This window comes from Dreissena polymorpha, chromosome 6 (assembly GCF_020536995.1).
Source record: "Dreissena polymorpha isolate Duluth1 chromosome 6, UMN_Dpol_1.0, whole genome shotgun sequence".
NCBI lineage: Eukaryota > Metazoa > Mollusca > Bivalvia > Myida > Dreissenidae > Dreissena > Dreissena polymorpha.
The window spans coordinates 67296320-67310036 of NC_068360.1; the positions used below are offsets into that span (position 1 = coordinate 67296320).

Consider the following 13717-nt stretch of genomic DNA (forward strand, 5'->3'; position numbering starts at 1 on the left):
AATTTTTAAAATCGCCATTGCCTTTTATTAGAGACAGCAAACAATACACACCATTTACTTACTTGTATTTGCAGAAACGAACTCTACACCCCCATGTGTTACTAACAAAACGCCTATCAAGATAAAGCATGTTCCTAACCGCTGCACGTCCATTTTGATCGTTTGGTTACTAGTCCGTTATCTACTCCTTTCGCCCCTCTGATGTTCCCGAATGAAATAAATTAAGAGATTGGCGCTCTTTATACACCTTTTCTGAAAAAAGGCCATTACCCATTTATTCAAGCGAATAATGATTGATTATTGTATTTTGTTTGGCACTTTACCTGCCATTGCATGACATTAATTATTTAAAGATAAAACAGGCAATTTAAAGGACATTTAAAACTTTGATTTCATTTAATACCACGTGTGTCATATCATTGTCATGGGTGGAACGATAATAATTAAAAAAAGTATGTGACACATGTTCCCTCGGGAAGTTTTAATGTAAAATATGTATGTTCCTCGTCACCGACGGGACAGGTAATAAAAGAATAATGCACGAAAGGTCCGCTGCGAACGCAAAATGGAGCGTTAAACTCATTAGCCTTGACAAAGCCTGACACAGCAAACCTCTTCAAAGGTTAATATTTTCAGAATGTATCACTTCCACGATCCAAACATAACACATGACATCGAATCCTACACAAATAATGCAAGTGAAATATCCACATAATATAAAAAACCTATAAAGTGATATCATAATGTTCGTTTAATAGCAAAGAGCCTTACGTTCAACTTCAATGTAAGGTTTGTCGAGTTTTGTAAGCGTAATTCTTAACGTTTTAATAACTTTCTTGTTGGGTAGGTTTTATAGGATAGGGTATATAGCCAAGCAGATTTTTTTTTTCAAAATGCGCAATGCGGGTTGGTATTTAGCTACTATTGATTAGCTGCAATAATTGTCTGGAGCAATGAATGATCGTATGAAGACTTAAGTAGCTTGATCTTTCAAATTTCGAGGAAATCAACTTCTTCACTATTTATCAAATTATATTTTGCAGGAAAAGTAACAACAATTAGAGAAACGAAACTAGTATTGTTATACGTGATTTCTGTATCAGTAAGGATTCTTTTTACAGACGAATATTATTTCGCTATTAGCATGGAGCTAACATGTGAAAATAAGCAAACTATTATGGAACTTCGGTTGTAAATTAATCGCAAAAAAACACACTGACATTTGAAATATCCCAACATTTAACATTTAGCAAATAGCAAATGTCAATCAGCAACATGAATGGTACATTCGTTTGTAATATACTCTTACGACAAAGCTTATTACAGGTACAGTAATACGTGGATGACATGTCTACGTGAAAGAACTTAAGATAAATGTGTACACTTGTATTGTCCCTTCTTAATATTTACAATTCGAACGTTTGCCTCACGTGTTATTGTGAAATGTTGTCATAAAAAGATACACCCACACTTTGTTATGCTTTGATATGTGTACTGATTGCATATTGAACACATATTGTCAGTCAATATAGCACATACATCTTTTTTTTAAAGGTGGACATTTGTTCAAACATGATGATAATCTCAATTATGATATGTATGATTATCATTGGTAAGTATCAACGTGGTCTATGGTTCGCAATGCTAGGTTGTTTTTCCAAACGGTCGTGACGAACTACTTCAATGAGATCTTCAAGCTACTGGAGATACAGCGTATGGACATCACCATACAATGCAAATTAGGTCGATTGCTTCTAAAGCCTAAGGCTTATTAAGACACTCAAGACACTCTCAAGTCTGTTCCTGGGTAGAACAGTACCTGTGTTCGGATGGACAAAAAACTCTCCCAGAGTGGGGATCGAACCGATGACCTTCTGATTACTTGGAGGTTACCATATTGTCAACTACAAAGCCATGGCTTTCGATAGTTATTTATATTTTAATATTTCAGAGACAGGCAGCAAAGGCATGCAGGAGAATACAGGCCATTAAACGTCCCTCAGACGACAAGCTGCATCTGTGTCATATTTCTTGTTGATATTATTACAGCAGCGATAGCGGTCTAAAATATATATTCATGAGTTTGAATGGATTCGTGGAAAAGTGTTATTGTTTGAGTGTGTTGTATTCTATATTTCTATGAAACCATGCATAATTCATTGACTCAATATAATGACCGACAGCCTATTCCGACTAACACTTGAGGTTATGTTCTAATTACATGCTATAAATGGCTCATGTGGATAGACGATACCGGAGTTGGTTGGCTTTGCAAAGTGTCATGGTTTAACGTTACGCCATTCGGCGATCGTATTGCATTGTCCTACATTGGCCTATACTTGTCTCCATGATGAATATCGCTGTTTATATAAATCGGATATGATAGCCGTGTTGCGTGAAAGATTTACAGCGCGGAACGCATGGAAAATGCTTTTGTTACCTAAAAAATATTTAAAAAATTGTGGAAAGTTTATCAATAGCCCAAACAATTTCGAAATCGACACTACATTTACGCCAACTCTATTCAATTTACTAGCGTAATTATGAGAATGATTTATTTCGCGAACAGCCATGGCGACGTAGTTTTTATTTGATACAAAAGTGTGCAGAACAGCACATATAATGGCCTTGTGGAGATAAAAAGAAGACACCTGTCTTCTCAGATAGATACATTTGTTTGTGTTTGTCATGGGCTCAACAGCTATCATACAGATCCAAAATGCAATTGTATTGCCCTGTCAAATACTACTTTATCATATACACGTGCCTGTTTATAGGGAAATAAACGAGTCATATTAGAAGTATTTCCTCAAAAATGAACAGCATTGGAATACGGTCACTAGTTGCTGATTATATATGAACACAAAAAGTAATATTTACGTTGTAGGTTACTATGATAATAAGTGTAAACGCTTTCATCTATCGCGCAAGCAACTGCTACATCGTAGCCATGTGCGTCTTTAAAAGTTATAACTGATGTATTTGTCTTGAAAATATACAACAACAGGACACAGATGTTTGGGAATAGATATTTTCGGACACTCGACAACAGGTCCATGCCATAAGCATTATTCATAATCATACGATAGGTATATTCAGTTTTCAATGTTTTTAATATACAACGATTTGCATTCATTGTGTTCAATAATTGTAATATACAATGATTTGTATTTCTTGTTTTAAATGTTTTTAATATACAGCGCTTGTTTTTTTGTTTTTTTTTCAATGTTTTTTTTTAATAAACAACGATTGGTATTTCTATTTTTTTTTATTCACAACAATTTGTATTTCCTGTTTTCATTTTTTAAACATTTTTATTGAAGATATTGCCTATATAACGTGTGTAATAGCCATTTAACTTATATAAAATGGAATTTTATTAAGAATGAGTTTATTATGTACACCAAAAAAGCAGCAAATATTGAGATTAATTCGGAAATTAACAACACTTCTTCAAAACATCTTGGAGGTAATTTTACTTGGTAAATAGGTATAACATGTGTTTTAACTTTATGTTTTATAAATGAAATGATTATGTTAGCTTTGGCTTCAGATTTTGCGTTCTTGTGGTGCTTATCTTTGTTTCTGATCGTTTAAATAAATTGAACGCACCTTCGTAACGACCATTTTCATTTATGCATGCGTACGCAATGTTTCCCGAGATAGTGTTGTTATCATTTCGTGTTTGTGTTGGTTTTATCGCCATGGACGTCATGCATATTACGTTTCATTTCATAGACCTTCTCGTGTTTACCTGATCATGTTCCAATTTAGCGCCTTAAACAAGTCAATCCTATAGGCAACACAAGTTTTTGTTTGCTGAGCACTTTGTTATCCCCACGCTTTTAAAAGCGTGAGGATATTGTGGTTATCTCCGCCGTCTGTCCGACCGTCCTGGCGACTATCCCCTCCTATACTATAAGCACTAGAACCTTGAAACTTACACACATGGTAGTTAATAGCATATGTGCGACGTTGCACTATTTGGAATTTTGATCTGACCCCTGGGTCAAAAGTGATGGGTAAATGGGCTAAATTTTATGGGTAAAATCTCTGACCCGTCCGTATCCCAACCCCAAAAACTTTTGACCCAGGGGTCAGATCACAATTCCAAATAGTGCAACGTCGCACATATGCTCATAGCTACCATGTGTGTAAGTGTCAAGGTTCTAGTGCTAATAGTCTAGGAGGAGATAGTGGCCAATGGGGGTTGGGGTGGGGCCGGGTCAGATAATTTCACTCATCTTTTATGTTATTTTACATTAACTTCTTCATTTTTACACCGATTTACTTCAAATGATACTGAACATCTCTTATGACAATACGGTTAATCTCAACTTTGCATGGCCCCATTACCAACCCTGGGGCTCCCCGCCCACATAGACCACACCCACCCAAAATTTTGTTTTAACATAACTTGGTTATTTATTCACCAAAATTGACTTCAAATTAGTACTGAACATCTCTTATGACAACACGGTCTATCTTTACAATCCATGTCCACATTACCCACCCCAGGGCCCCGCAAACATAGGCCACACCCATCCAAAATTGCCTTTTACAGTAACTTCTTTATTTCTACACCGATTCACTTTTAATTGAAACTGAACTTCTGTTATGACAATACGGTCAATCTCAGCTTTGCATGGCCCCATAACCAACCCTGGGACGCCCCGCCCACATAGACCACGCCCACCCAAAATTTTGTTTAAACATAACGTCTTAATTTATTCCCCAATTAACCTCAAATTAATACTGAATATAACTTATGACAACACGGTCTATCTCGACCATTCATGTCCACATTATCCACCGTGGGGCCCCACCAACATAGGCCTTCCCCACCTAAAAATGCCCTTTAATATAACATCTATGTGGCGTGGGGATACGCGTCGGCCTCTGCCGCGCCATTTCTTGTTTAAGATTGGTTTTGAACAAACACATGTAATTATATACTGTCTGTAAATGTCATACAATAAGACAATAACAATACGGTATTCTTGATTTGTATTGCTTACCCGGAACAATGACCGGGCATAACATATATTACAGAACAATATGTCGGTATGACATATGCATACATCTAATTAGGAAAAACACATTTTTGACGTTTGTTATCCAAATTATTTTCACTTCTGTTGCCACCCCTCCACCGGGTTTATTGGAGATGACCATAGGTTTACCCGCGGTTCGTCAGTCTGTCCTTCGGAAAAATATACGGATCTTGTGATCTCAAAAAGTACTAAAGTAAGGTTGATGGAATTGTGAATGGATAAAGTGGCATATTGGGAATATGCATGTTGTTCCAATTATTTTGTCAGATAAAACAGAGGTTTTTCCAAAAAGAAGGGATTTAGTTGATAACTGTTCGTAATTTCATTTCATCGTTCTTCAGAAAAGTGTAACTCTGTTGCTCTGGTCTCCTTCCTTCCATTGAGTAATGAAATTGTAACTAAATTGAATACGTTTTAATTCCCTTTTTATTATTTTGTAATTTGAGTTGCAATGCTATGAGGTTACAGTTTATTTAAACTTATATGTATCATGAATATTGATGAACCAAGTTTGAGGTTCAGCACTTTAAAACCGGTTTAAACCCCAAATGCTTTGCATTGACCTTTCCAAGGCGGTGACCCCAGCTTTATTATTTTTTTCTATGTATGTATGTTGTTCTGTGTCGTACTGTTTGGCAATTGGTCACCTACCTTAAATAAAGGACCAACTAATTGTATATAATGAGAATACAATACTGCTCCAGCAGCTGATGTTTCACTTCTTTATATTGTTATGGCCACAGAAATAAAATAAATAACTTTTAATAAAGGCAATTGGTTTAAACTAAACTAAATATATATATAGATTAAAAATTAAATCTGCAATCAGCTTAGCTCCAAAAAGTACTAAAGCAATGTGTATGAAACTCGATGCTTGCATTGAGGGCCAATTGGTGAATATGCACGTTAAATCAATAGTTTTGGGAAGTTCAAAAATCAGTGAAAACTAAATTTGGATCCTGCGATCACTTAAAGTACTGCTAGGTCGATGAAAAATGTGGAAATTCTCTTCTTATTTCGACAACATTGATCTTGTATGGGGCTGCTGTTTTGTCTGTGGCAATGATCTAGATTTTGCCCTGTATTTAAAATCACAAATAAAACTGTATGGCGCAATTTTGTTACATTTTGTTTAATTTCCTTTATGATGTAAATCAAACAATTTACATGTTATGTTCATAGCGCACAATACCAGGACCTTGTGGTTGATTTTGTTTTGTTTTCCCCTTAGAAATGTAAACGTGCATGATTACTGTTCCCTCCCGACGACAATGCTCCCGAGGTGGTCGATACGCTGTCTGAGGTAGCTTCTTGTTCCATGAACATCGGGGGTAGTTAATTGAAAATCACTAATTATCACTTTGTTCGTTTGATATATTAAACATGTTTAGCACTTTGTTTGCTTAATTATTTGATTGTTATTTTAATGTTAAACAAATAAAGGTCAAAGTATGCTTACGCTTCAGACTCATTACAGTCCTCAAATAAAGCAAACTTGTTTAAAAATCATGTAGACGTATCTGGCTACAACCATGGGCCGCCATTCTACATGGTTTAAAATCATACACAATGGTACTCAATAATTGAATGTGAATACTATTACGCGCATTTCTATTAAATGTATTAATAAAACATTGGCATGACAGGAAACCACACAGCGTTTTCTTAGAAATCTATTGTTTGTTATCTGACAAATATTATGTTTATGTCCCAAATGACTGAAGTTAAAACTTCAGGTCGATAGACAACATTGGTGCTTTTTGTTTCTCATGTCGCGTCTGATTGAACCCGTTGACTGACACTGTCACAGTATTCGGCACATTCAGCAATAACACTATATTTCAAAGAAAATGCGCGCTTATGTAGATGATTTTGGGATAGTCACTTAAATATCATTGATATATTATACTGAAAAATAGATCATGTCTAATTAATGTAGAAACCTTCGTAAATGCATTACCGAAAAAACACGTGATTTACGTTTAAGGTCCGAATGGTATTCGCCTTTTCATTACGAGTTGTATTTTCTGAGACTAATATATATCCGTGGTGAAAAATAATTTCAAAAACTATAACATCTGTATTATTCGTGGGACATTTATTGTTTTTGTTGATTTCGTCGGTTGGCCAAAATTCCTAAAAAAAACACACTATGATCAGACTTTACGTGCCAAACACAAAAATTGTGTTTTTTTTTAAAAAGAAAACAACACTGGAAAGTTCATGGCGAAGAATAAACATGGTTTCGCAGTACGAACACTTTGCATGGTGTGAATTGAAAGGTATTTTAAAAGTATTCTGTACAACAAAACTTATCTTAATCATGTTTGCATCTGCTGTTCATTGATAGCCTTAACAAGTATTGGATTGAATAGTTACTCCTCGTTCGTTATTAAATTTAGACGCATTTATAATCGATGGCGTTTTGACAACGGCATTTCTTTGGGCCTTAACGGTTAACTTCTCGTTTGCAACTCATCACATATGACATGTGCTTTTCCATTGTGTTTACCTCAGACGTTTTGTTCAATAATTTGTGTGCAATGCCTACTGTGTATGCTTTCGATTGTGTACGATCCCTTTAAAGTGATTAATTCCTTGAATTAACCGTTCCAAGGCCTTACCATAGCTTTACAACTGATGTATTGTTTAATGTGATAGTGTATGTTTTGTCTTCTATTGGCATACGGCTAAAATTAAAAACAGGCGAACAAGACTTTATTTTCTAATAATATTTTTCAAACGTCTTCACTATCAAGTAAATGATATTTTGCGGAAAAATAAACAGCAATCAGAGAAGCGAAGCTAGCATCAGTAAGGAATTGTTTACAGACGAATATTATTTCGCTATAAGCATTGAGTTAACATGTGAAAGTAAGCAAACGATTATGGAACTTGGGTTGTTAATGGGTCATAGAAACCAACTGGCATTTGACAGATACCAACATTTATATACTCTTACGACTTTGCTTATTCCGGGTGCAGGTATACGTGAAGGACATGTTTATTTAGCAGAAGTTAAGAGAACTGTGCACACTTGTATTGTCCCCACTGTATATATAAAATATGACTTGTATTTCAGTTTGTCCCACGTGTTATAGGCAAATGTTGTTATAAATAGATACGCCACATATTGTGTTATGCTTTGTCATGTTTACTGACTGCATATGGAACGCGTGTTTATGTTTAAAAACAATTCATTGAGGTATCACAGTTAGTACGATTATATTTTAAGAGGGTGTTTATCTGTATTTTTTTACAAAATAAATGGCAACTTATTATATCTGTAGTAACACGTTTATAAAAATTCGTCAAAAAAATATATTACATAATTTGATCATATTCTGAATAATTCAACAAATAATTAATATTATTGACCACGGTACACATGGTTAATTCTTGAAATAAAAACACAAATACCATAGATTGACTGCGTGCTTTGTATCAAACGGAAGCATAGTTATTAACATGAATATGTACATATTGTGGATGATTATTCATGTAAACTACATGTCGGCAAACGAGTAATAATTTAACATTAGAAAGCAATGCTTTCATCGAGATGAAATCCTTCTTGCTCGTGCACTCACGCCACAGTTATTGGGAAAAATCTGCCACTATATATATTTAATTAAGAAAATATAATTATATATTATTTTCTAAACACTGCCTTTTAAACCATATTTTAAAAATCGTCGATCGCGTTTGAAGCACTCATGTGTTATGTTATTTGTTTTAAGTATCTGCAAATATTTGGCACACACTGTTCTTAGTATTGCAATTAAATTCTTTATAAAATTACACAAAATGTCAACACGAAAAAATGAAATCAGATAATGCTTGTCATATACATAGATTGTTTTTATATTGAGCATCATATGTCATGATGTTGAGGTAAAACATGTAATAAAATGGTTAGATACTCGACATAACGGACAAAGCGATGCTAATATTGCCCTCAATAAAATACGCAACGCAGAAGTTTCTGGAGATTGTTGGAAAAAGCAGTAATATGCCATTTAATAAAACTGATGTTCTTTATTCATATACATTTCTCCGCAATATAACAGACTATTATATTTAGAGGTGCAAAATATAAACTGGCAAAGTATAAATATTAGTATGCTTGTACCTCAATTGAGGATTGGTAACAGTCATAACCGCGCCATAGAGTGTGAACACATTGCTCAAAACACACATAAGTAGATATTCTTATCAAAAATAAAATATTATAAACAAATGGGATCGACGTGACCCGCAACCCATCCATCTGTTGAATAGGCGTGCTTCCATATGATATACAGACACAATAAAATTACCAAGGCGAATCATGAATAACTAAATCCGCTCAATACACGGTAAATAAAATAACTGCCAAAATGAATTGCTGCGGGACAACAACAATGTTGTGCTTCGTTAAACAAACATAATGACTTACAAGCTTTAAAGCAGAGTAAGTTATGGATGCATTTAATATAGTGTACTCGTCTGATATAGACGTTCGAAACAATATAATGCATTTATATATTTACTAAGCTCAGTTAAACACATAAAAAAAGTTCAATGATACTAAGTACGGTAAAAGTCGTTGGTTCATAAATGCCATAAAGACATTACATTTCCAGTCGACATAATGTCTTACATTTAACACCTATTCAGTTGGACTTGTAAATAAATGATATTAAATGTAAAACCATCATCATATATTATCGGTTTAAATACGCCAATTTAGTTTTCTAAAACACTTTTGATAAATTAGTATATGAGATAAAACCAAATAAAGAACAATTAAATCGCAAATGTACAGGAAACAATGATGCAATTAAAATATATATCAATATTGAATTGAATTGAACTCAATTGAACTGTACTATTAGTTAAATATCCTTATACATTTCACAACAATAATTTATTATAATTTCATTAAGCAATCCCATATTTACACACGAGATGATATTTTATTAAATATAAATTTGGTTAATTATTTGCATGTTTATAATGTCTAATGTTGTTGTGCATGCTAAATATAATTAGATTTTATATATGTAAGTATATACGTGTCATTGAGTAAAATACAATAGGGTGACAATGTCGTGGTATAGTGTTAACAAAATAAATAAAGATCCACGACATTAAGTAATAGTTTCGGATATGTTTATATCAGTTCTTATTTCACTTTCAAATCTTCAAAGTACGTCATGATCTGACAAACAAATGTCAACACAAAAAGAGGCGAGTTAAGATTCCACTTCGCACACTGTGAAATATTGTGCGCTGCACGGAACATCCGACCACTTCCCGGTAAAGTAATTCGAGACTACGATGCACTCTTCAGCGCCGTCACTATCCGGCTGGTTTGTCCCGAAGTTTGTGTACGTCACCGTCGCGTTGTCATGAACTCGGAGGACTCGTTTATCTGCCTTGACGTGTATGCCTAACCAGTATACACCTTTGTCTTCTGGGTAAACATGTAATATGGTATAAATGCTCATGTAAATGATATTGCTTTATTTTCTATAACTATTTTATAAACTCTCGTAAACGAAGATATTACAGGTTTTTGAATATATTTGTTTCCTTTGGCTTTTGTTATTTTTAGCGGTATTGTGGTTAAATGATTTATTTTGGGTCGTACATAGTTTTATAATGAACGTTTTACTGGTTCAAGAGTTTCTGCTGAATAACAAGCCTACCTAAATTATAACGAATTATGCATTCTATTGTAAAGGTAAGACACAGGTAAGTATTAAATGATATTTAAATGACATCATACAAATTGTTGTCGATTGCATTGCGTTTTGTTGATGATATATCGTAATCGACATGAAATCAGCAAATTACCGTTAGGATTAACGAAGAAGTTTCGCTCAAATTAAAATGGTTATTCCTTATTCTATCATATGTCATTCCATCTAATATTTTATAAAATTTGTTAAGTAAAATTTGTTCATACGATCGTCAAAGTGTTGATATCTAGGTTAGTTTAAATATATGTTTATTTTAAACAAATAAACATCATTACACATAGAATATCATACAACATTACTCATTAAAGTTCATGTTTGAAAAGGATTAGAACGAAACACAAAGTCTAAGATGGATTTTCATCTTGCTATATTAAGAGTTGCATGTTTTCGGACATAGTTAGCTATGTAAGGCAAAATGAGCAGTATGTTTAGACAGAAAAGCTCCAATTATAGAGTTTAATTTGATCAATATATTAATATCTGGATGTAAACACATGTATTATGTGATGATAGTTATATGTATTTAAACAACAAATGGTGTCAAATCCTATATAAAGATAAACATAACACAACCCGTCAGTAAGTATCCGCGAAGACCTCATATATATTATAAAAACAGTTTATTCGAAAACACTGAAAAGGACCGGTTCATAGTTTAGCAAAATGTCACTTTCACAAATGTATTTTCTTTAATAAACCTGTATATTTCTAAAATAAAAAATATATCAAAAAAATTATGAATGATATTTCGGCGATCAAATTTAACAATTGCGACCATGAAAAATGTATGGATAATCAATCGGTAAAATAGTAAGGCGTATGCAACGCACTTCATATATAATTTTTGGAGAAAAAACGTCTATTAATAACATAGCTTTAAACAAACGTTGTTGACATTGAAGCGTACTGTGTTAGCGTAGTAGATATTGCTCCCAGATTTCGCGGGTTCGAATCCCAACTTTATTCATTCTTGCATTTATATGTATTTAAGACTTTTCCAAATATGATATATTTGGAACTTTTTTTTGTTAATATGAACATATATGAAAATTGTCTTTAACATACCAGGAAAGGGAATGCCTTTTGCCTGAAACGAATTCATTGTACCAGACACCGATTGATCTTCTTCTGACGATTCCATAGTGACCACATGACCTCCACATTCAACGCAACGACTCTTTATTGAATATATGAAATATCAGTTAATTTATAAACGATGTGTTGAGCGTCTGAACAAATGCCGACATGTCTTTTTACAACTAAATGTCATAGCTGCTTATCTTAAAGCTTGTTTGCACATTTTGTTTAAACACTATTATTTTCTGCTCAACATATTATATACTATACACTATTTTAGCCAACGTACTTGTTTAAACCATATCACGTAAAACTATCTTAACACAATAACATTATTTTCTTATTTAATTGAATTCTTTCCTCAATAAAGTCTTAGACCATTGGTTTATTTGAGATTCACATGGCACACAACACGTCTTCTTTTTGAATACGGATGCTTAGACTGTTTACAGCCCTGCATTATCATTTTCATAGAGATAACTCTCTCCTACTTCTTGTACTGTACTACATGCACTTATACTATACAGAGTTACGTTTTCTTATCTGCTTAAATTTCAGCCAGAAGAGAAAAGGAGCTTTGATATTGTATTGCAATACATCTCAAGAAGTAATTGTGAAATTAGAAAAGAAAAAAATATCAGTCTGCTGACAGACTAACGGATGGTCAACGTTTGAACTTTCATTGAAACATAAATTAGGATTGATGGTAAAGGTTTACCTTTTGTCTAAAAAGAATCGGTATTTATGAATTATCAATACATGAAATACGAGTAAGTGTTGTTCTGACTAAATGCTAATCATATTGATAAACTAATTGTTTATGTACAATTTCAATGTCAATGCCGTTATTTAAATTATTATGTCCAATGTTGACATTTACGGGGTATGTACAATTATGTACTTTTGGCACTACTCGTTAATGCGCGTACAAAAATTTAAAATCGTTAAATTCAGATTCGATGTCCCTTATGTATTGGTGCGAACGCATGTAGCAGATGTGATCTTAAAAACAAACAAGCAACTAAGCAACCAATTAATAATTGATGTAACACTTGATACCTGAGTTGATTGGAAATTCCTTAAGGTAAAGTCAGGTAATCAGGTAGCTTGAGCTTTTAAACGTATGCATGTTATCTGTGCATGACTCTGAAATACAAATGAATACTATGATTAACAAATAGTCCTTAATCACATTGTAAGATTTATAACACTTGGATATATGACATTATTCTCGTTTAAAAAATACGTTTGTGTGCTAGTATTGCACATGTTATTTATTGATTCACCGTTTGACGAATTATGGTATGGAGACGGAGGAGGAAAGGGTGCCTAACCCTCCCTCCCGCCCCTTAATAAGTTCGTTTGGTAAATTAATCGACGATAATACTTAGATGTAGATTTTCAATAAAGTTGCATTTTCAGTTATTTTAAGTTCAGTTAATAGTTCATGTTAGAGCCTAACCTGATTCGGTTCCATTTTTAATGATGATGGCGCAACGTTAACCACACGTCTTAACAAGACTATTGCAAGCAATAATGTCCCCTACCGGCTCCACCATTGTCAGATTTTTTATTTGTTGCCATAGCAACAAGAATTTTTGACGTAGGAATAAAATGAAATACGTGCATAATTGCCATATTGCAATCTATCCATGTTTCAAGTTTCATGAAAAAATATGAACAACTTTTAAAGTTATCGCAGGACCTAGAAAAGTGTAACAGACAGACTTACGGACTGACAGACTCACAGAGCGCAAACCATTAGTCCCTTCCGGTGAAACTGGTCGGGGACAAAAATATGATTCAGTTTCAAACAAAACACAACAATTATATGTTTTT

The 13717-nt window shown here is 33.7% G+C and overlaps 1 protein-coding gene across 1 annotated transcript; it reads right to left on the reverse strand.

Annotated features, from left to right (window-relative positions):
- Nucleotides 1-10119: 10119 nt before the first annotated feature.
- LOC127834145 (neurocan core protein-like) lies at nucleotides 10120-11968 on the reverse strand. The gene is made up of 2 exons (XM_052359780.1): nucleotides 11867-11968; nucleotides 10120-10512 (listed from the first exon to the last, which is right to left on the reverse strand). The coding sequence occupies exons 1-2, from the start codon at nucleotides 11940-11942 to the stop codon at nucleotides 10292-10294; spliced, it is 297 nt and encodes a 98-aa protein (XP_052215740.1). The 5' UTR covers nucleotides 11943-11968; the 3' UTR covers nucleotides 10120-10291.
- Between the last annotated feature and the right edge of the window lie 1749 nt (nucleotides 11969-13717).

What these genes read in the sequence shown, in the direction of transcription:
- LOC127834145 (XM_052359780.1), bottom strand. Translation starts at nt 11,942, where the DNA reads ATGGAATCGTCAGAAGAAGATCAATCGGTGTCTGGTACAATGAATTCG. An exon ending in AAAAGGCATTCCCTTTCCTG is followed by an intron (nt 10,513 to 11,866) that starts GTATGTTAAAGA and finishes ATGTTTACCCAG; the next exon opens with AAGACAAAGGTGTATACTGG.